This window comes from Pelobates fuscus, chromosome 1 (genome assembly GCF_036172605.1).
Source record: "Pelobates fuscus isolate aPelFus1 chromosome 1, aPelFus1.pri, whole genome shotgun sequence".
NCBI lineage: Eukaryota > Metazoa > Chordata > Amphibia > Anura > Pelobatidae > Pelobates > Pelobates fuscus.
The window spans coordinates 122,823,100-122,848,046 of record NC_086317.1 but is presented as its reverse complement, the minus strand read 5'-3'; the positions used below and the strand labels follow the sequence as shown (position 1 = coordinate 122,848,046).

The 24,947-nt window shown below is 40.8% G+C and overlaps 1 protein-coding gene across 1 annotated transcript in view; it reads left to right on the top strand.

Moving 5' to 3' along the window:
• The window catches only part of ADGRG2 (adhesion G protein-coupled receptor G2), a 148,544-nt gene that overhangs the window by 46,466 nt on the left and 77,131 nt on the right, over window positions 1–24,947 (top strand). Inside the window, exons 4-7 of the mRNA XM_063444698.1 lie at window positions 14,782–14,838; window positions 16,687–16,761; window positions 22,798–22,848; window positions 24,621–24,668. Coding sequence (XP_063300768.1) covers window positions 14,782–14,838; window positions 16,687–16,761; window positions 22,798–22,848; window positions 24,621–24,668 — 231 coding nt within the window. The remainder of the gene's footprint in view (window positions 1–14,781; window positions 14,839–16,686; window positions 16,762–22,797; window positions 22,849–24,620; window positions 24,669–24,947) is intronic.

Here is a 24,947-nt window from a genome sequence, read left to right as displayed (position 1 = left end):
ATAAAACAGCACAAAAAGCTGGTTGTGCATCTTCACATAAGAAAGCATTTTTTCAAAACTTATCCCAGACGCTGTAGATTTAAAGGATTGAATTTCCTCAGCTCCCACACACTGTCAAATATTGCAAATAAGTACAATACGTTTCAATACCTTTTATCCCACATTTCTGTAGGCTGCGGTCACTGTGAAAATAGCTCAGTGTAGGATTCCCAACATTAAAGCAAAGCCTGCAACATGCTGATAAGGCCTGAAAGGCCAAACATACTGTTTACATTACTTCATTCATATCTCAGCTTGTTCATGTGAATAAAAGATTGTGTTTTAAACAAAGCATCTCATTGCTAGGGGAGACATTTTATATTTAGTGCTGGTTTAGCTGGTGAGCCTTCAAGATGATAGGTGATGGTTTTATGACAGCCATGGATGGAATATCCCCTGTCCTCCAGATGGAAATGATTAAACTGAATAGATAAAAATGGTCATTCATCATGGGCTGCTCCTGGTATATTCCACTGTTGCATTTTTATTTAGACTAAAGTAGCTAATATGAAAGTGCAGCAGCAACATATAATGGACCAAGACGGGAGGGGCTGCTATTCCCTTCCTCGCCATCAAAAAATCGTGACACACTGCAGTGGGTGGCTATTAGCCCAAACACATACTTGTACATGCACTTATGCACCTGCTGCTTGACTTCCTATTGTCTATATTTCTATAATCATGGCATAGAGAGAGCTGTCCCCTGCCCTGTGCTAGCCAGTGATAACCTTAGGTGATTACGGAGTGCACTATTTCCTGATGCATTTGATTCAGACATACCAGTCAAAATAGAATGGTTGACATCACAGATCTCGTGTTTGATAAGACTGAGTATATCTGAGGTCTAGTCAAATAAGCATTTCTACCAATAGCCACAAGGTCTTGTCATGCATAGTTGCTTACAAGACACAGCTCCTCAAACTATAGTTCATACAGCAATCAATCACGGTAGGGGTAAGGGTAAATTACAGAATTGTAATCATTACGTTTTCTCTAACATATGTTTTTGTTTTTTTAATAAAAAAAGGGTAATTTTAACTTTATCTCTCATTGCCCTCTCAGGAAAACAAAAGTTAAATTAGTAGATTCCCAAACAGGGCCGGTGCAAGGATTTTTGCCGCCCTAGGCAAAAGAAAAATTTGCCGCCCCACCCCTCACCCTTTCACCCCCACCCCTCCCTTAGCGGTCTCTCCTCACCCCCCTCCCCTAGTGGTCTCTCCACCACCCCCTCCCTCCTTTAGTGGTCTCTCCCTCCCCCACATTCTCCTCAACCCCCCCTCCCTGTGTTCTAATCTCCCCCCGTGTTCTCCTCTTCTTCTCCCCCGTGTTCTCCTCTTATATTCCCCTCCCTGTGTTCTCCACTTCTTCCCCCCCCCCTCCCTGTGTTCTCCTCTTCTTCTCCCCCGTCCCTGTAATCTCTTCTTCTCCCCCCTGCAATCTTCTCTTCTTCTCCCCCCCTCCCTGTAATCTTCTCCCTCCCCCGCTGTAATTTTATTTTCTTCTCCCCACTTCCCTCCCTGTAATCTCTTATCCTCCCCCTAATCTTCTCTTCTTCTCCCCCCTCCCTGTAATCTTCTCTTCTTCTCCCCCCCCTCCCTCCAATCTTCTCCACCCCCCTCCCTCCCTGTAATACTCTTCCCCCTCCCTCCCTGTAATACTCTTCCCCCTCCCTCCCTGTAATATTCTCCCCCTTCCTCCCTCCCTGTAATATTCTTCCCCCCTCCTTCCATGTTATACTCTTCCCCCCTCCCTCCCTGTAATATTCTTCCCGCCTCCCTCCCTGTAATACTCTCCCTCCCTCCCTGTAATATTCTCCCCCTCCCTCCCTGTAATATTCTCCCCCCTCCCTCCCTCCCTGTAATACTCTCCCCCCCCTCCCTCTAATATTCTCCCCCCGCCCTCCCTGTAATACTCTCCCCCCCTGTAATATTCTCTCCCCCCTGAGAGTGTGCACTTCCTGTTAGTCCGACCGGGTCGCGGACCGCAGAGGAGCTCGGCCACGCTACAGGGAAGGGGAGGTGAGGCAGGGCGCCCCCTCCTATATGGCGCCCTAGGCGGCTGCCTAGTTCTCCTTATAGGAATCGCCGGCCCTGTTCCCAAAGTACTCCAGTACCCCAAATGAGCCTCCATATTTTATGATATAACTATTTTTGATCTATCTATCTATCGTCAATAAAATGTTGAACAAATATCTGCACACCAGTCAAGCCATAAGACTTGCTTTTCCCACAGAAAATTTGATTCTTTGTTGAACTAATTTGCATGTGCCCATCCACAATCCTTTGCAGTAGTAACATCACTGCAAATTTGTGATTTCTGGGGGAAAAGCAAATATGATGGCTTGACTGGTGTGCAAATATTTGTTTAACATTGAATTGACTACCCACTGACTTCAGGTGGAAGGGTTTTCAATCAGAATTTTTCCCCACAATAACTATTTGGGTTTTTGCTATCTATCTATCTATCTATCTATCTATCTATCTATCTATCTATCTATCTATCTATCTATCTATCTATCTATCTATCTATCTATCTCAGATTTATATATACAAGCAAAGCAGAAACACTCACAGGACTTTGCCAGCAAGAAGAATATTGATGTCTTTATTTAATTTATTTTATTTATTTATTTATTTATTTAAGCGCTTTACAATAAAAGGGGAATTTACCAAATAAGACTATAACAAAGTGTAACAGGAACAATAGGTAGTTGAGGACCCTGCTCAAATGAGCTTACAGTCTAGAGGAGGTGGGGTATAAAAATGCAATAAGAAGGGTATAGAGGGATACAGAAAATAGACGTGGTGGAAAAGTAGCAGAACTGGAGGTGAGAGTGTGGCCAGGGCTCGAGTCCGGCAGGTACGCGTGGAATGGCGTTCCTGCACTTTCTTCACAGCAGGAACGTCGACCCCCTGCAGGCACTAACCAGGGGGCAGCAAAAAATACTGCAACCAAATGCCCTGTGTTCCCCCTGTCATGGGGAGGGGAATCTGATGGATCCCCCCAACAGGCGGCTCTCTCCCTGTCACACGTGGCAAGGGAGATGTGTTCTCTCTGCTCTGCTCCCTCGCACGCCGTTTGCTGATGCCGGGAGCCGGAATATGACGTCCTATTCTGGCTACCTGCATCAGTACACAGCCCGCGTGGTGAGACGGAGCAGAGCAGAGAGGACACAGCTCCCTCGCCGCGTATGACAGGGAGACAGTCGCCTGCCTCACTGCTGCCCCACTGGCCCCCAGGGACCCATCTATGCCAGCTTTCCAAAAAGGTAGGGAGGCTGGGTGGGAAATGTTAAGTTTAATAATTTGTATATATGTCTGTTTGTGTATGTCTGTTAGTGTGTGTGTGTGTATGTCTGTTAGTGTGTGTGAGTGTGTGTGTATGTCTGTTAGTGTATGTGTGTCTATTAGTGTATGTGTGTGTTTGTGTCAGTGTGTGTGTATGAGTGTATTTACGTCTGTTAGCGTATGTACGTGTGTGTGTATGAGTGAATGTGCTTCTGTTAGTGTATGATGTGTATGTTTGTGTGTATGTGCTTCTGTTAGTGTATGTTTGTGAGTGTCTGTCAAATCAGTGAGAGTCTGTTTGTCATTTAGTGTGTGTGTGTGACTATTAGTGTGTGTCTGTCAGTGTGTGTGTGTGTCTCTGTCAATGAATGAGTGTGTGTCATTGAATGTGTGTGTCAAATCAGTGACGTCTGTGTGTTTGTCATTGAGTATGTGTGTTACTGTCAATGTGTATCTGCCAGTGTGTGTCAGTGAATGCGTGTGTGTCTGTCAGAGAGTGTGCTTAAAGGGACAGTATAGGCACCCAGACAACTTCAGCTCATTGAAGTGGTCTGGGTGCAGTGTCCCAGTCCCCTTAAACCTGAAAGTGTAATTATTGCAGTTTTTCAGAAACTGCAATAATTACCTTGAGGGGTAACTCCACCTCTACTAGAGGGTCTTTCGGGTGGTTAGGTGACCAAAAGTCACCTAACTGATGCTGGACGTCCTCACTCTGTGAATGAGGAAATTCAGCATCTGCTAAATACCCATAGGATTTTAACCCCTTCAGTGTCGAGTGGGGGAGGGGAGGACATGAGGGGGGGGGGGCATTATAGGGAATTATAGTGCCAGGAAAACAGCTTTGTTTTTGTTTTTTTTTGGAGGGGGGGGGGGGGGGGATCTTGGGTGAGTTCCCACACTTTTTTCCCCAGGACTTGATCCCTGATTGTGGCCCTTTAGGAGAGAGCAAGAGGAATGTTTGAGAGATAGAGGTTACTCTTGGAGGCCATAAGCATTCCTGAAAAGATGGGTTTTAAGGGACTTCTTAAAGGATTGAAGACTAGAGGAGAGTCTGACAGGGGTAGGAAGCCTGTTCCAAAGGAAAAAAGCCGCCTGTGAGATGTTTTTCAGGCGTGAATTTGCAGTAAAGGTGCAAGCAGTAGACAGGTGAAGGTCACCAGTAGAGCGGAGAGACCGAGAGGGGGAATACCTATGAATCAGTGAAGAAATGTAAGAGGGTCTAGAGTTGGTTAGAGCTTTATAGGTAATTGTTAGCATTTTAAATTGACACCTGTAGGGTACAGGAAGCCAGTGTAAGGATCGACAGAAGGGTAAGGTGTTAGAGGAGTTATAGGAGAGAAAGATCAGCCTGGCAGCAGCATTCATCACAGATTGTAGGGGGCAGTATGGCTTCCGGGTAGACCAATTAGGAAAGAATTACAGTAATTACAGTAATTGATGTAAGAGATTAGTAGAGCATGAACAAGCTCCTTGGCAGCATCTTGCGTAAGAAAGGGGCGTATGCGGGCAATGTTTTTAAGGTGGAATCGACAGGTTTTAGCAACAGACTATACATGAGTGCAGACCTGTGTTTAACAATGTATTGAATATACACTGACTTCAGGTGGAAAGGGTTTTTAATCACCTTTTCCCCACAATAACTTTCTTGGTTTGTGCTCTGTATATATATAAGATGCCAACATACCAGAGTATTGCAATATGCAATGATCCTTTTTTTTTTATTGAACTAACATAATACTTAAAATACAAGCTTCTTAAAATACAAGTTTTCCCCTCTTATATGCAATGATACTTTTTTTTTATTGGACTAACATAATACTTAAAATACAAGCTTCTTAAAATACAAGTTTTCCCCTCTTACCAGAAGACGATTGACATATACGTCATTTAGCAAACAATAGAAACAATATATAATTCTTACATAAATGTATAATGTGTTTTTGGATATTGGCTATTTCTGGAATCAGTAAAGGCTTTTTCAATATTTGCCTGGCCATGCTCTTTTGATTCAATTTCCTTTATATATATTTATTTATTAATATTTAGGAAATAGTTTCAGAATTATATTTGGTTACATAAATGCGGAAGTTTATATTTATTAGCTTTGTTTGATTAAAAAGCTAAATTCTAACTGTGCATTGCAACCCACATAACATGTGACCCAAAGTAAGACCAATGAATATGTCAATGCTTGCTGAATTAAAAAAAGTAAATTTCCCTATGCGACGGGGGTCGGGCTGGCCAACAGACGACTCACGGGGTCTGGGGCGTAGCCGGGAATCTACCACAGAACGCACCACAAGCCCCCCACCCCCGCGGACCCACAGATCAAACACTGGTGTTGAAGACCTGTTGACAACAACACACAGGATAGAATAGATTACATGATTAGACACCAGAGTGAAGGTAGTTAAACAGGCAGGGAAAGGTGTATAAGGAAGGACCTATCTGGTATCGAGAACGGGATGAAGAACAGTTAGCTAATGTAATGTATAGCAGAATCAGATGTTCTAAGCGTTACAAGCAACCCAATGCACGCTAGGCGACGCTAGGTGTTAGGCGACCTACTAAGCTCGGACCTTAAGGCTTGATGAGAGAACTGCGGATCTCACCTTGTTTGAAAATATATACCGAAACTGAAACCTGCGTGTTTCAACATGCTAACCACACGCCTCTCTTTTTCTGTAACAATATATATTTCTTTAATAAAACAGAAATTTACCCAAAAAAAGTAAATTGCATCTGTCAGAAAATATTTTTGCTGTATATCATATATAGCAATAATGTACCCAGCACATTTTCGTCCCACCAAACTAAATAATTGTCTTGGACAGAAAAATCCAACAGACAAAGCTTGTGGATAGATATTGACAGGAAAAATGGAACCTAGTGAAAGGGAGTAAAGCAGCTCATTCTCATAGCAACACCCATGATGACAAAAGCATAGTAAATTTTATTTTCATAATATAATATAAACAAAGAATAAGCACATGTATTGCAACAGTGTGATGTCCCAATAGGTCAGTACAATTTCACAAATCAAATATTTTAATAATTTGTGCAAAGATGTAAAGAAATTCTGTCAAAGTCAGGGGTCAAAGACTTGGCACAGTTTTTTAGGTTTCAAAAACATAAGAATCAGCCAGTTAAAAAATGTGTTTCTTGCTTGTACCCTCCCAATACAAATTGGCCCATTAATGGTCCACGAGGGGGAAATCTTGGATAACACTCATATAATGTAACAATAGCATCCCTGCAGCCAAAATTCAATAAACGTTGGTTAATAACGTAAACACATTGGGAAATTGCAAAACAAGAGTTGAAGCAACAAATTGTCAGGACTGCCAAAAAAGAACAATTTTCTCCAAGATGTATAGCCACGTATGACAGTGGCTGGGCAACTATGTCCGACATTCTGTCAAAGAACTGGCCAATACTGTTACATAATTCTATATTTTAACAGTCCCTACCAGATCGTCCAGCTCTCACAGCCCGCAGATCCAAGAACCTACAAGATCTTCTAGTACATAGTCACTTGGAATCCATTCTGTCTACATCCAATCAGCTCACTCAAACAAAAGGCACCTACAGATGTCATCAATGTAGGGCCTGACAATATATTATCCCATCCAAAGAGGTAAAATCAACCCATTCCAATATTACTGTACACACCAACGCACTAGTAAATTGCAGCACAACTCGCATTATTTACCTCATTACATTGGTAAGACATTCCAGCAATTATGACGTCGTATTTTACAGCATATTGGATCAACTGGCAACACCATAACACCTACATCTGTCGCAAGGCACATCATAAAATTCCATAATGGAAAATCGTAAATTTTAAGCAATTGAAAAACTCCTACCAAATACTAGAAAAGAGAATTTCAATATACTTCTCTTACAAAAAGAGTCACAATGGATCTATGCATTTAAGACTTTAACACCTCAGGGGCTGAATGAGGAATTCAACTATACCCCCTTCATTCATAACTAACATTAGGATTGGCACCTAAAATACTATCTATAAATTATACATTACTTGTCCTGAATATTTAAACTCCACAATCGGGTGCTTGTTAACCCTCATATCAGATTTATTAACTGACATGCTATACTTACCATAGGAGTTTATCATCTGGACATCCTTTTATTAGACAGGCAGCTACTTTGGACTTATTCTTACTATTTAAAGGTGCCCATTTGAGGGCACAGTTTATGTTTAGACTTAGCTCTTTAATCTAACTAGCCTATCTAGGAGGTAATCTTTGGCTCGAGGTCTTCTGTATTATTTCCTACAGGTACTTATTTTAGGATGGACATGTTGGGTTATTGCTGACATAATAACCTTTCCACTTGTGCTGGGTGAATGCCTTCCACCGTTTAGGCAATATCCTCCAACAACAATGGCAGTCAGAATAATCCTTGGATCAAGCAGCTATTACCCTACATTGAAAAATTATATCCTTGAATATTCTGTTTTTGCAAGTATGCATCCAGTTGCTGTTTGAACATCTGTATGGACTCTGATAAAACCACTTCTTCAGGCAGAGAATTCCACATCCATATTGTTCTTACAATAAAAAAAATATTTTCTTTGCCTTAGACGAAATCTTCTTTCTTCCAGTCCATGACCTCGTGTCCTATGTAAAGTCCGGTTTGTGAAAAGATTTCCACATAATGGATTGTATTGACCCCAAATATATTTGTATAATGTTATCATATCCCATCTCAGGCAACGTTTTTCTAAACTAAAGAGGTTTAAATTTGTTAACCTTTCTTCATAGCTGATTTGTTCCTTTCCTTTTATTAATTTTGTAACCCACCTCTGCACTTTTTCTAGTGCCACAATATCCTTCTTTAGAACAGGTGCCCAAAATTGCACAGCATATTCAATATGTGGTCTCACCAGTGTTTTATAAAGAGGCAAAATGATATTCTCATCCCGAGAAATAAATGCCCTTTTTCATGCATGACAATACCTTACTGGCCTTTGCCACTGCTGATTGACATTGCACATTGTTGCAGTTTGTTGTCTATAACAATTCCCAAGTCCTTTTCGTGTGTTGTTACCCCTAATTCGCTTCCATTAAGGGTATACGTTGCTTGTGTATTCTTTATGCCGAAGTGCATAACTTTGCATTTTTCAACATTAAATTTCATCTGCCATTTGAGTGCCCAGTCCCCCAGTCTATCTAAATCCCTCTGCAGCAAGGTAATATATTGCTCACATTGTATTACTTTACAGAGTTTTGTGTCATCTGCAAACACTGAAACATGACTTTCAATGCTTTTTTCAAGATCATTCATAAATATGTTAAATAGAAGGGGTCTCAGAACAGAACCCTGAGGGACACCGCTTGCCACCTCTGTCCAGCTTGAAAATGTACCATTAATGACAACTCTTTGTACTCTATTTTAAGCCAATGTTCTACCCATGAACAAGCATTTTCATCTAGACCAATTTCTTTGAGTTTGAACACTAATCTATTGTGTGGAACTGTATCAAATGCCTTGGCAAAATCCAAATAGATCACATCCACTGCAGCACCCTGATCTATACTTCTACTTACTTCTTCATAGAATGACCTGTGCTTCATAAAACCATGCTGATTTTTGCTGATAACCATGTTCTTCTCAGTCTGATGGCTCCCTTCGCCCTTCAAAGGCTTTTTCTATGCAAAATGTAATTCTTTTTTTTTTTTTTTATAAGTATAGAAGAAAAGGCAGTGTTTAAATTACTGCCTAGGAATACCTTTAGTGGCAGTCACTCAGACAGTCACCAAAGGTGATTCCTGTGCCAGCACTGTGTGTGCAACATGGACTCATGATGTCCTGGGGAGGGATGTGTTTCCCACCATCCCCACCGGTTCCTACGCCGATGCTAACAGGTGCATACAACCAAGCGCATAGACGTGAAATCTACATAGACAAACACTAACTATTCAATTGGCCTTGACTTTATTGAACACTCCGTGTACCATAACAAATTGTTCTCAGTTAAGTTGTTATAGTGTCTGTAGGTCTTGGGTGCCATCTTACCTTAAAGAGTTTATGTAAATTGCTTATGAACGGTTGCACCTCAAAGTTATGTAGATGTTGCCCATCTGTTTTGTCCCTCTTCTTCTGGCAAAGTCCTTTGCTGAGAGCGTCAGCCAGTTGTTTGTCTTTATATCAATAAACAACTATTGGTATGTTGTGTTATCCTCTTCCCTTCCAACTTGTACTGTATATTAAAATGTTGCTCAGTTTTGGTCTATACACTGTTAGGTCTATGCTAACCTAGATCCTTGCACCGGACATTTCTAGACCACAGTGAGAACTTTATGTTTACCCTGTCAGGTATCTTTATTACAAATGTGGTCTTCCATCTAATTTCCATTTCCATGTTTACCCTTGAGAGCATTGTGTGCTTAGTAAATGTTACATAAACATGAAATAATCATCGTAATATGTGAATTCCAATTTCCTGGCAGAAACATAGTAACCACCATTAAAAAGACCAAAGATCTGCAAATATTGGCATAGTACTGTGATTTCTGGTCTTGCCGGCATCCTCTGGGGCTGCCCAGTTACTGCATTGGCTGTTGTGTTCAGTTTCACTAATTCCAGTTACACAGCAGAGGTTGCACTAGATGGGAACATCAGAGAGCGAACTGGAATGGAAACTCAAGGTTTTAAAAGAGTTTTCTGACTCATTTGGAAAATGCAAAGATCTAAGAAAGTTTATTTTTCCGGCATTCTCTGCTAGTCCATGTGTATACATTTTGGCAGGTTATTATTTTGTGGCTTATTATGTAGAATTTGAAGGTCCCGTTTATAAAACATATTTATAACTAACGTTCTTAGTACAAGAGTTATTTGGGCCTGATTCATAATAATTGAGTTCAAAAATGATTTTTTTTACTTTCTTGCCTCAAATTGATACAAAGTTGTTATAAAGCCAAACCAACTTGTCCTTTCAAAATATATTATTACTGGCTAGCGAAATAAATATAAAAAATAAACAAATCAATACATTTAAAATATATATATATATATATATATATATATATATATATATATATATACATATACAGGGAGTTCAGAATTATTAGGCAAATGAGTATTTTGACCACATCATCCTCTTTATGCATGTTGTCTTACTCCAAGCTGTATAGGCTCGAAAGCCTACTACCAATTAAGCATATTAGGTGATGTGCATCTCTGTAATGAGAAGGGGTGTGGTCTAATGACATCAACACCCTATATCAGGTGTGCATAATTATTAGGCAACTTCCTTTCCTTTGGCAAAATGGGTCAAAAGAAGGACTTGACAGGCTCAGAAAAGATATAGTGAGATATCTTGCAGAGGGATGCAGCACTCTTAAAATTGCAAAGCTTCTGAAGCGTGATCATCGAACAATCAAGCGTTTCATTCAAAATAGTCAACAGGGTCGCAAGAAGCGTGTGGAGAAACCAAGGCGCAAAATAACTGCCCATGAACTGAGAAAAGTCAAGCGTGCAGCTGCCAAGATGCCACTTGCCACCGGTTTGGCCATATTTCAGAGCTGCAACATCACTGGAGTGCCCAAAAGCACAAGGTGTGCAATACTCAGAGACATGGCCAAGGTAAGAAAGGCTGAAAGACGACCACCACTGAACAAGACACACAAGCTGAAACGTCAAGACTGGGCCAAGAAATATCTCAAGACTGATTTTTCTAAGGTTTTATGGACTGATGAAATGAGAGTGAGTCTTGATGGGCCAGATGGATGGATTGGTAAAGGGCAGAGAGCTCCAGTCCGACTCAGACGCCAGCAAGGTGGAGGTGGAGTACTGGTTTGGGCTGGTATCATCAAAGATGAGCTTGTGGGGCCTTTTCAGGTTGAGGATGGAGTCAAGCTCAACTCCCAGTTTCTGGAAGACACCTTCTTCAAGCAGTGGTACAGGAAGAAGTCTGCATCCTTCAAGAAAAACATGATTTTCATGCAGGACAATGCTCCATCACACGCGTCCAAGTACTCCACAGCGTGGCTGGCAAGAAAGGGTATAAAAGAAGAAAATCTAATGACATGGCCTCCTTGTTCACCTGATCTGAACCCCATTGAGAACCTGTGGTCCATCATCAAATGTGAGATTTACAAGGAGGGAAAACAGTACACCTCTCTGAACAGTGTCTGGGAGGCTGTGGTTGCTGCTGCACGCAATGTTGATGGTGAACAAATCAAAACACCGACAGAATCCATGGATGGCAGGCTTTTAAGTGTCCTTGCAAAGAAAGGTGGCTATATTGGTCACTGATTTGTTTTTGTTATGTTTTTGAATGTCAGAAATGTATATTTGTGAATGTTGAGATGTTATATTGGTTTCACTGGTAAAAATAAATAATTGAAATGGGTATATATTTGTTTTTTGTTAAGTTGCCTAATAATTATGCACAGTAATAGTCACCTGCACACACAGATATCCCCCTAAAATAGCTATAACTAAAAACAAACTAAAAACTACTTCCAAAAATAGTCAGCTTTGATATTAATGAGTTTTTTGGGTTCATTGAGAACATGGTTGTTGTTCAATAATAAAATTAATCCTCAGAAATACAACTTGCCTAATAATTCTGCACTCCCTGTATATATGTATTTATATATATATATCATCTCAATTGTAATATTGACAGAAGGTGAATATAGCATGTATGAAGCCTGCTGTCGTGTATTAAAATGATATTTGAAAAGTCAAAGACTATAACCCGAATGAAGTGACCTCATGTGAACCTTGTAGATAGCCCAAAAATATCAGTGAACTGAACAGCTTTTACAAGAGGAATGGGCCTATATACCCTGATGCTGATTTAGGGGATTCATCAACAACTACAGGACCGTCTTTAAAGCGGGGCAAATGGGTCAGTGGCCCCGGGGCCTGTTACTTCTGGGGGGCCCTAGGCAGCTGCCCTGTGGGCCCCGCTGTCCGCAAAACATTTTTTTATCTGCCCCATGGGCTCGCAGGTACTGCAGCTGAACCGGGGGTCCACACACTAAGGGGGCCCGGTCGGGTGCTGTGGCCTTTTAACAGCCTGACAGGGCCCCCTTGCTTTACAGCAGCAGGCTGGAAGGACGTGACTGCCGTGAGTCACTTCATCCCAGATAGATTGAAGCCACACGGGAGGGAGGAAAAAGTCGTAAGGAGGGGGTAGGGCCTCTCACTCCCAACTACCTCAGCCTGCCACTGGACCCCAGGGAAGCCACCCTCCTGAATAAGGTAGGAAACTGGAGGGAGGCTTTAACCTTTTAACATTTGCATGTGTGTCAGTATGTCTGTGTGTCAGTATATGTGTGTGTGTGTGTGTGTGTGTGTGTGTGTGTGTGTGTCAGCATATCTATGTGTGTCAGTGTGTCAGTATGTCTGTCTGTGTGCCAGTATGTCTGTGTGTCAATTTGTCTGTGTGTGTCCATATGTCTGTCAGTCACTATGTCAGTGTGTGTGTCTCAATATGTCTGTCAGTGTATATCTCTATGTTGTCAGTATGTGTGTGTGTCAGTGTGTATATCTGTGTATCTGTATTTTGTCAGTATATCTATTATATCTATGTTTCTATATGTATTCTGTGTGTATCTGTCATTGTGTGTATGTTCATGTGTATGTAACTCTGTGTATGTGTATATGCATGTGTGTCAGTGTTTGTATCTGTGTGTATGTGTATCTGCATGTATGTCAAGTTGTGTATCTGTGTGTCTTTGTGTGTCAATGTGTATCTGTATGTTATTGTATGTATTTGTGTATCTGTAAGTTGTCAGTGTGTGTATATCTGTCTGTGTATCAGTATAGAGTCAGTGTGTTTATCTGTATATCTGCATGTGTGTCAGTGTGTCTGAGTATCCACATTTGTCAGTGTTTGTATATATATGTCAGCAGGTGTGTCAGGTTGTGTATTTGTGTGTGTATCTGTGTCAGTCTGCGTCTGCATGTGTGTCAGTGTTTAGATCTGTGTGTCTGCATGTGTTTCAATGTATGTGTATGTGTATTACAGTCTGTGTGTGTGGCAGTGTATGTGTACATGTGCATACATCTCAGCATTCAAAATGCCAACACTACACACAAGCACACTGCTGCATTCAAACATCAACACTACATGCAAACACAGTCATGCATTGAAACGTCAATACTACATACAAACACACCTTTGTGTTAAACACCAAAAATATATAAAAACACACCCCTGCATTGAAAACAAACACTACACATAAATGCATGCTTGCATTCAAACGCTAACACAACATACAAACCCACCCCTACATTTACACAAATATACTCCATACAAAAACATGCTTACATTGAAACACACAAACACTGCTTAGTACTAAATACAACCCTGCAAGCATGGGAAAATGGTAGAGCACCGGCTGTCAAAGCATTGTTGGAGTTGCAAGACAGATGGGGATCTATCGTTTGGCCACCCTTGGCCAGTTCAAAAAATTATTGCACCTGTGCCCTCTCTACTTTAGTTTTGCTGCTGCGTTCGGGAGTGGAGGACGTGATTGCATGTCAGGGAGTGGAAGTGGGGGGCAAGGTCCAGGGGGCCTAATTAAATGCTTGCCCAGGGCCCAATCAATATTAAAGACAGCCCTGAACAGATATATGGATTGTGCTCAGGTACTAGGCCCACAATTTTATAAATCTGAGGTTTCACATACCATTGCGAGCTTATATTATTGTGTATTAGTACGAAGGTAAAATAGAAGTTTTGTTGTTACTTTACTGTGGGAATACTAACACAATTACTTACATAGGAGTTAAACTGTTTTGGCAAAAATTAAATAAAAATTAAATTCACTATGAATTTGTGAGACTTTTTTAGTGTGTAAACCTGAAAGAATTCTGAAATGTTCACTCACTTTAATGTAACACTGCCAGTAAAAAAATGTTTTATAATATTTAAATTCTCAACATATTTGTATATTTTCGCATCTTATCTCTGCCCCCAATATGACAGACCAGCACTTCAAAAAAGTAAATTTTTTTAAATATTAGAAATTTTCGATAAATACGTGTAAATATATTTTAGTTTTATGTGATAGTGTCCCTTTAAAAGGATTTTTTTGTTACTATATTAGTTATTATGTTATATTTTAGTATCCCTACTCATTGAGCAATCTTCCCACAAACACCCAAGGCAATATCTGTTTAATATTATATAAAGTAATATCTGTAATAATCAGGAATATAATAAATTCATACTTATAATATTATTGCATGCATTAGAGCATTCAAGAGATATACGATGACTTAATCCATCCTGACTGTTTAACAAAATCATACATATTGGTGTTTGCCATATAAAGTGGCTTTCTGCTGGTGCTTTAAAACCTGTTTAGTGATGCAATGTCTCCCTCTTCTGGAAATAATGTTTTATTGCTTTTTACATCAGCTTTGGGAAATAAACATTATTTTGTTTTCTCATTATTTTTTACAGCAAATAAAGAGAACTTTTTGGAACAAGCTGTTGGTGGGTCTACAACCACACATTCTGGTAAGATATCATCCAGTGATACTTTGACTTACTGCTGTTGTTTCATGCAGTTTACGTTATGGATCTCGTAGGTACAATTCTAAACCTTGTGAAATTTAGTTTTTAAGAAAATATATAATCTGTGTCCCACAGCAGACTGCCATTTAAGAGTTAACTCACTTTTGTTTCTGTTCATGCAGCCCTAGCCACACCTACCCTGACTGTGACTGACAAAGCCTGCATGAAAACAAAAGGGTTTATTTTTCAATCACATGCTAAATGACTTTTAAAGGTTTTATGTCCTGCTCCGTAAGTTTAACTTTAATCACATACAGGAGGCTCCTGCAATGTCTTGCAAGCTATTAACAGTGCAGTGGAAAAGCAATTTGAAATTATACAGAATTTGAAATAAAGGAAGTGTAAACATTAGATGTTTCTTTACAGCAAGCATGTCAAACTCGCGGCGAGATGCGAGTTTGCCATGCTTACTAAGGCAGAGTAGACACCTGCTCTCCCCACATTGCAGGTGCCTACACTGCAAAAATTTACCCGGTACCAGCCAGGGAGGAGAGGTACCTGGTGGCAGCGAGGGAGCTCAGTCTAACTGCTCCTCACTGCTCCCTCGTGCACCCTCTGTAGTGATGCTGGGTGACGGAATATGACGTCATTCCGGCACACGGCATCACTAAACTCCACGCAAGGGAGTAGTGAGGAGCAGGAAGACTCCACGCAAGGGAGTAGTGAGGAGCAGGAAGACTGAGCTCCCGAGAAAAGATCCCCACTGGACTCCAGGCCCCACATCACCTCCCATAGGTAGGGAACAAAAAATTAAATGATTTGAGTGTGTGCAAGAATGTGTAAATGTGTGTGTGTGAGTGTCGATCAGTGAGTGTGTGTGTGTCTGTCAGTGACTGTGTGTGTGTGTGTCTGTCTGTCTGTCAGTGAGTGTGTGTCTCATTGTGTGTGTGTGTTTGTCAGTGAGTGTGTCTCAGTGTGTGTCTGTGAGTGAGTGTGTGTTCCAGTGTGTGTGTGTGTGTCTTTCAGTGAGTGTGTGTGTGTGTCTGTCAGTGTGTGTGTGTCTGTCAATCAGTGAGTGTGTGTGTGTCTGTCAGAGAGTGAGTGAGTGTGTCTGTCAGTGAGTATGTGTTGGTCAGTGTTGCGATGGCTGCGGCTGGACAGTGGAGTACCTGGGGGTGCACGGAGGCACGCAACGCCACGTCACATTCCGACGTGACGTAAAAGTGCTCCACCTTCAGAGGGTTTCAAGGAGTAGTGGGAGGATCCTCTTTGGGAAAGGGTGCGGACGGCGCCATTAGGGGTATACCAGAGGCTGGACTCCGGAGTCGTATACTGGCACGGCAATGTGTGTGGAGTCTGATTGTTTGCTAATATTTTTATTTTTTTATTTTTTTTAAACAAGGGCCAAGGTTTAGTAGTGGGGGTGACTTGGATTTATTATAGAGTGAAGGGCTGGGCTTTAATATAGAGGGGGGACAGGGGTTTAGTAGAGGGGGATGCTGTTTTTTTTTTTTTTTTATACTGTACTTTTCAAAACAAAATTACGTTTCTGTTTTTAAGTCTGTTTTTCTTTTGCGGCCCACATAAACTTAAACCTTGTTTATTTGGCCTGTGCTAGCTTTTGAGTCTGACATGCTTACCGTACAGAAAGTGTTTAGGAGGGCTGTGCAAGTTACATGCAAGGAGGTGTTAATAGGGCTGTATAAACAAAGTGGTTAAAGGGAAACCATAGTGCCAGGGTAAAAAGTTTGTTGACATTATAATTTAGTTTCTCAAAAATGCTAGGGAATTTTAATATCAATAGATTTTTCAATACTGTTTCATGATTTTTATCACTTGTTTTTGTAACAGTTTTAACTGGTTTGAAGGATGATGTTACTGATATCTTAACATCTACAGCATCAGAAGTTGTGGATAGAGCAAATGGTAATTATGTGTTGTCCTAATCTTTTATTATTCATGCAATATCTGTATTTCACAGTCTTTTTGTTTTTTCATTTTCCTTTATGTCATCCACAGAACAAAATAAAATATGTTAGTTTTTTCTGACTAGATCAATCTGGCACAATGTTCTACTCCCTTAATTTTTCTAGGTAAACCTGTTAAATAAATAATATAGGCACCAAAACCACTTTAGCTTAATGAAGTAGTTTTGTGTATAGATCAAGCCCCTGCAGTCTCACTGTTTAATTCTCTGCAATTTAGGAATTAAATCACTTTTCCTGATCAATCATGAAAGCATTTACCTATGGGTTAGCTCCTCCCCTCACAGTAGAAAGGACAGGTAATAGAACTCTGAAATTGGTATAAAAAGACACTCCCCTTCCCATCAGGCAGCCAGTCTTTTTCCTGTCCTTCATAGCAGTTTCGAAGGAGTCTGCTTAAGCAGACCTAGATTTTTTTTATGCTCACCAGGCAATATCTTTGTAGCCCTGCCAGGGTTCAGCATCTGAGCCCTGAATACCCAACAACAGCCCATCTCTTTGAGTCGCCACCCTGGGTACCTCCTTAGTGACCGGGAGCTGGACCCAATCTCTCCCTCAGGGGATGAAAATGGTCCACTGCATACATGCCAGGGTTCAGTCTCTTATCCCTGAAGACCCAGCAACAGCACATCTCAATGATTCGCCAGCCTGGGTAACCCCTTTTGTGACTGGAGGTCTGACTCAACTCCCTCCCTCAGGGGATGAATGTGGTCCACTGCTTACATGAGACCCAGTGGGGGTTCAGACTCTAATCCCTGAAGACCCAGAAACAGCACATCTCTATGAGTCGCCAACCTGGGTAACACCTTTTGTAACTGGGGGTTTGACTCAATTCTCTCCCTCAGGGAATGAAGGCGGTCCACTGCATACATGAGGCCCAGCTGAAGCTAAGCCTCTTTTCCCTGAAGACCCAGCAAAGAGCACTTCCATAGGGTGACTAACTGGGTATACCTCTTCTATGCATTCCACCTTGTCTGGGGTTTGCTTTAAACCTTCTCCCCACTGGTGATGACAAATGGCATATGGGGTACAGATGGAAGCCTATAGTTTAATCAGTTTAGGCTGTCAGTTGCTCAAATCCCCATTTGCTGCTAAAACTGTTCATCTGTCTCTATGGCGGTTTAGTATGTTTTCCCTCCTCATGTAAGTGCATTAGTCAGGGCCGGCCCAAGACATTGTGCTGTCTGGTTCCAAGGATGAAATGCTCCCCCCCCCCCCCCCCACTAAAACCATGCTCATGAAAACACACCCACATCCATTAATTTATGCAGTGTGTAGTGAATGCAGTGTCTGTGTTTGTGTATGGTATGCAGTATGTGTAGTGAATGCATTGCGTATATTTGTGTAGTGGATGCAGTGTCTGTGTTTGTGTAGTGGGCACAGTGTGTGTAGTGGATGCAATGTGTGTTTGTGTAGTGGATTCAGTGTGTGTTTGTATCTTGGAAACAGTGTCTATGTTGTATAATGAATGCAGTGTCTGTGTTTATGTAGTGTTTGTAGTGTCTGGGTTTGTGAAGTGGAAGCAGTGTGTGTTTGTGTAGTGCATGCAATATGTGTTTGTGTACTGGAACCAGCGTCTGTAGAGGATACAGTGTGTGTATTTGTGTACTGGTGTGTACTGGGTATAGTGTGTGTGTGTTTGTGGTGTGGGCTGTAGTTTTTTTTATATCTAATAACATTTATTAACCCCTCCCTGCCTATTACCTGTGGTCAGGGAGTGTGGACACTATATTCCCTGGTGGTCTTAATGCACAACAATTGTCCTATGAAGATGGGGCCCAGAGCTCATTTTTCAAGTCCAACAGGATCAGTCTCTCTCTCTCACAAGTTTCCGCGAGTTGCCATGGCGAGTTGCCATGCTGCTAGATTGCATATTTTTGGCTAAAATAGTCAAGTTGTCACAATAGCTGAGCTTGAGAATTTTTCGAATCCACTATTTTGGTCTAAATTATGCAGTTCAGATTTTCACTTCCTAAAACTACAAATTTAGTGAATAACTATTTGACGAAAACTACAAATTTAGTGAATAACTATTTGACGAATGTGAATTTCATGTGTGTAATTTACAAATTTATTATACATATATATGTCTATAAACATATGTGTATCATGATGTATGTAAATATAGAAATAAACATAATAATTTATAAAATTACACTTGTGAGATAGATATATAGACACACACACATATATATAATTAATGGATGCTCACTGGAACACACACACTGACACATACTCACTGATGCCCACACACACACACACTCACATTCATTAACAGACACTGGCGCACAAACTCACTAATGCATACATTCTCACTGGCACACATACATACACACTGTGACCCATACAAACACACTGGCACACTCTCATTAGCATACACTGGCACACATTGATCCATGCTGACACACATAGGGACCCATACAAACACTGGTACACACAAACATACACTCATTAACAAACACACACACACATTAATCCATACTGATACACACACACACAGTGATCCATGCTGACACACATTGATCCACCCTGACACACACAATGATCGATCCAAACACTGGTATACACACACACACACACTGGCACACATTGATCCATACTGACACACACACAATAATCCATACTCACAAACACAGCAGCCCATACAAACACTGACACTCACATACTGGCCTATACAAGCACACACCTATTAGTCATTTACTTTCCTCCCTTACCAGACGCTGTCTAGCTGCAGTAGTACTGGGTTGGTGATAACTTTTCTCAGCTTCTGGGACATGATGTCATGATCACAGTCTTCAGCTTTGTGACTTCTGTGAGAAGCACCTGGCTTCCACCACACTTTCGCACCTTCCACCTTGGCCTCAATAATGTAATATGCATTTTATGGAGATTTTGTGTAGATTGTTAGTTTGTATGTATATATAAGTGCAGAAGTGTGTGCATGGAAAGTTGCGAATGTGATTAATATAAAAGTGTGTGTATTTGGCACCTATGACTCACTCACACACAATTACAATCTCAAACACATATAATACCATCAAAAATACACATCAAGCACACTCACAGTTACACCCTCAGAAACACACAAAAATACACCCTCACAGGCTCACTGACAAAAACACCCTCAAACACACACACACAATTACACCCTCAAACACACACAGACAATTACACTCTCAAACATACACACACACATACAGAAAATTACACCCCCATACAAACCCTAGGAATCAGTAATATGAACATGATATACCTGGGTGCCACTGCCCAGTGAGCCCACATTGCTCCTTTAAATAATCTGTGCTCACGCCTGGCTGAAACTTCCAGCTTCCATCCAGCAGAAGGGGGAATCACAGTGAAAGCTGAATTAAAACAAAAGCAGGGAGCTCTTCCCCTCTCTCTGCCAGCAGCTATGTAACTGCCTCTCCCTGCCAGACAGCCTTACATGCACAGGAAACATGACTTTGAAAGCCCCGCATGGGCTGCCCGGCTGTGCCTGATTGCCAAGTTATGCTTCCTGTGTGTGCAGGCTGTCAGCCAGGGAGAAGTACTACTTCCCTCCCATCTTCTCCCCAGGCTCCTGCCTGCTCCCTGTGTCTCACTCGCTAGCAGCATTGACAGCTCACTGGGCTCGCTGCTCGGGAATGGAAACACAGTAAAGTGCTGAGAGGGGACCTTCCATATAAGTAAATAGGCAGCCAGAACAGATTTCTTAAAGGTACAGGAGCTGTAAAATGCCGCTCCTGTCAAAGTCTGAGCTTTCTCAGAGAGTGGAAGATAATATATTGTTTGGATCTTCTTGCTTATCTAAATCAGCATATGAAACCAAGATATCCTCTCTGTATGAACTGGTGTGAAGACCTTTTATAGGTTGGTTATCACACAGCCTCAGTATGTGTTACTGCTATTATCTTTGTATATTTGCTAGTGTGAAGCACAGCATCAGTATGTGTCCCGTAAATGCTATATGTATGAATTACTATGCCGACATAACCTCAATATGTGTATCCACTATATGCTCTCTGTGAGTTGGTGTAAAGCACAGCCTCAGTAAATGTGTCCTCTAAATGTTCTATGTATGAGCTGGTCTGAAGATTCGGCCTCAGTATATGTATCCACTTTATCCTCTATGTTGAGTTACTATGAAGACACAGCCTCAGTGTCACGGTGCCGGATCGGCACTGCGATGTGACTACAGCTGATCGGTGTGGTCACACTAAAGGAGGGAGAGGTTACTCATCTTGCCTCAGCGCCTCTCCCTCCGCACTACTCCTGTGACAGCGGTTGGGTCCAGCATTAAGAAGGCCGCCGGCCGCTGCAAGGCGGTGCAATATTATCATATGCCCAAAATGACTTCACTAGTGCTGCCCAAAATGACTTCACTAGTGATGTGAATGTGCGTGCGGCATCACGGTTTCGCCGTGCATGCAGGTTCTGGGGTTATGGGACCCAATGTAGCAAATAGCAGGTTTACAGGGTTATTTAAACCCAAACTTGCAGATGTTCAGTGCCCTGTCGTGGTTTCCATCCTGTTGGTTATCCAAGAGCGTGTTCCTGTTTATTGTATCTTTGGAATCTATGGTATTTTTGGTTTTTGATCTTGGCTTGATTTTCCATATTTTATATCCCTTACCCTTTGGCTTTGTTCATTCCATATTTGGTCCTTTCTGTATTCCTGACCTCGGCTCGTTACTCGTTAGTCTTATACGTTCAATCCGGGCATTCTAAGACCCAGTAATACATTGTTACTGATTGTTATTTTTCTGTGTTTGACTTAATTCTGCGTGTTGGGCCACTGTTTGTGTCCACTATATGCTCTATGTATGAGTTACTATGAAGACACAGCCACAGTATGTGTCCACTTTATGATATATGTATACTTTATTTGTATTGATCAGCAGTCTCTAATCATTTTGATTCTACTGTTTGGCATAATTAGTTCTATTTACAGTATTTCAATCTTTGTATGTCCTGAAATTGTTGGGCTACATTTCCTACTTATAACTCGTCAGCTGACAATTTCTATGGTTTATCCAGATATTCTCTCACTTATACAAAAAGAGAAGTCCTGCGCTCACTCCCATTACTACTGGGCCGGCAGCAAGGACTACAATACACATCAGCCCCAATATATAGTAAAAAACAGAGATAATAAAAAGTTACGGTGATCGGTGTGGTCACACTAAAGGAGGGAGAGGTTACTCATCTTGCCTCAGCGCCTCTCCCTCCGCACTACTCCTGTGACAGCGGTTGGGTCCAGCATTAAGAAGGCTGCGCTCTCTCCTTAATCCCTATGTATATTTAGACAAATGGAGGTCATTTAGTTGCTCCAATGGCCATTGGAGGGAAGGCCCGCCTGCCAACGTCAAGGCAGACCCCCCTAAGCGGGTCCTAACACTGACCCTTCAGCCTGCTTCCTTGAGCTTCTGGCAAAGATATCTCTAATGAGACAGAGAGGGGTATTTTTATATACACCCCTATATACTTATTAACCCTTAATAGGGAACACATGGGATGGGCGGCAGCATTGTAACCAGGCTGTGTGATACAAAGTAAATACAAATACAAAAAGAGAAGTCCTGCACTCACTCCCATTACTACTGGGCCGGCAGCAAGGACTACAATACACATCAGCCCCAATATATAGTAAAAACCAAAGAAAAGAAAAAGTTACCTGCGCTCTCTCCTTAATCCCTATGTATATTTAGACAAATGGAGGTCATTTAGTTGCTCCAATGGCCATTGGAGGGAATGCCCGCCTGCCAACATCAAGGCAGACCCCCCTAAGCGGGTCCTAACACTGACCCTTCAGCCTGCTTCCTTGAGCTTCTGGCAAAGATATCTCTAATGAGACAGAGAGGGGTATTTTTTATATACATCCCTATATACTTATTAACCCTTAATAGGGAACACTATATGTTTACAGTATATTTAGTCATTGTTGCAATGTGTTAATGACAGCCTATTTCTCTACTAGGCTCTAACTTTTTCATACAGGCAGATATTGTTTTGTTTCCTGCATCTACTGGTAAGTAGTTCACAAGGCAAGATGAAGCAGTGTAAACTGTCATTAATAAATACGTACTTCCAGAGAACAGTAGGATTTTCAATTTAATTCTGCTCCCTGTTTGATAGCAGGATTTGACTGTTTTCATTCAGCATTGTCTGTAATTTCAGGCTTACCTCTGGAAGTGTTGCCTTTGACATGGTTCTAATTTGAAAGTGCCATACATTGTTTTTTTTAAAATCAATATTAGAGATGAGCATTAACTTCTGTTTAATTTCTAGACCGTGTTTTTGTTTTAAGAAGGTTCTCTTCTAATCTATTTAATTATTCTACATTGCACAATAGACAGGACTGGTGCCTTATTTCTTGCAAGCATTTGTCTTGTATTAGTCTAGCCTTGCTAATTTTTATAGGTTTGATTATCAGGACCATAATTTCTACCTGACACGGGATTCTCCAGGATATTCCTGGTATTTGAATGCCAAGGGGTTGCTGACCAAAATAACTTCTCTGAACCCTATTTATTGCTGGTTTGGCCTTCTATAAGGCTTAATAGGTTTATGCAGCTCAACAATGTTTTTTATAACTATTAGCTGTATTTGAACTCTGTCCCTCCCACTATATATACTGCTTGGGTATTCCCCATGAGTAAATGCTGCCACGATTGATCAGGAATCTGGAAAATTGTTTCGTACTTACTGTAATTTTCTTTTCCTGATCATTATTAATGGCAGCATTACATTCCTACCCATCTACTATGTGAGTTGTGAAGCTAGTTACTAACACTGCCTGATGGGAAGGGGCAGGATCTATTTATACCAATTTCAGAGTTCTGTTTCCTGTCCTTTCTACTGTGAGGGGAGGTGCTAACCCATGAGTAAATTCTGCCATGAATAATGATCAGGAAAATAATTTTTTCTTATGTTTTTACAGCCCTAGTCAAACCTCATAACATGTGACTTGCACAGCCTTCCTAAACACTTCCTGTAAACAGAGATCTAATGTTTAAACTTCCTTTATTGCAAAGTCTATTTTACGTAGAATTTCATAATCTACACACCAAGGTAAACCTGTTTTTCTATGATTTGCCCCATTTCTGCATGGTGTGGTAACCAAAATAAAAATGTTAAGCCACATTTATTGCAATATGAACTTCAATACGGATTATTGTGGGAATTGTTTGAGAAGATTAGCTAGAAGTCATAGGATGGTCTCCCACCTCAGGACCATGCTACTTTTAATGAGTCTACCCACCAAACAGCTAAAGATAGTACAAGAGATCAGTCATCTGTCTCTAACCATTTTCAATTTTTGTGGATTCAATATGTACCTACATAGTTACTATGTTTAAATTTTAGGCAGGTCCTCTTGCAGAACCCATTATTTATTTATTATTTATTTATTTATAAAGTATTTTACCAGGAAAGATACATTGAGATTTCTCTCGTTTTCAAGTATGTCCTGGGTATACCATAATCATTAATACATTTAAGTCACCCTACACATTGGCTGACATGATATAGGTCACATCAGAGCAAAACAGCAGATTTGAAACCTAGTAGCCAACAAGGATATAAGGATTATGATAAGAATAAGGATAATGCTTAGTTCATTGCTCAGTAACATATCAAATAAAATATTTGCCTGTTAACTTAAATATTCCATAAGTGTAAATTAGAATGTGGATATCTATAAAAATAACTTTGGTAATGTAACATTTCAATATTAGAGCTTATTTTAGTCTGTGTGTGTATGTTTATTGTCTTTATTATTAAAATACCTCTATAATACAGGTAATGGAAATTCTTCAGATGCAAAGGTAACACCACCAAAGAACACAGGTGAATATATTATATCACTGAGGTTACATTGTTTCAAGGCAGATGTGCAGATATTATTTGCACATTTGATTATTGTATTTAAAATGTATAACCCCCTTGTGCAGGAGGTTTTGATTCATTACAAATATAGTCACAAAATAGAGCAGATAAAAAGGATGTTGAAAAGTTGGTGGGTGTAATGAACATTTGTGACCGATTTTAGAAAGTGATGGAAACGTTGGATTGTATAAGGCATGTAGCAGGAATAGAAAAGGTTATTCACTAAAGCGAGTATTATCC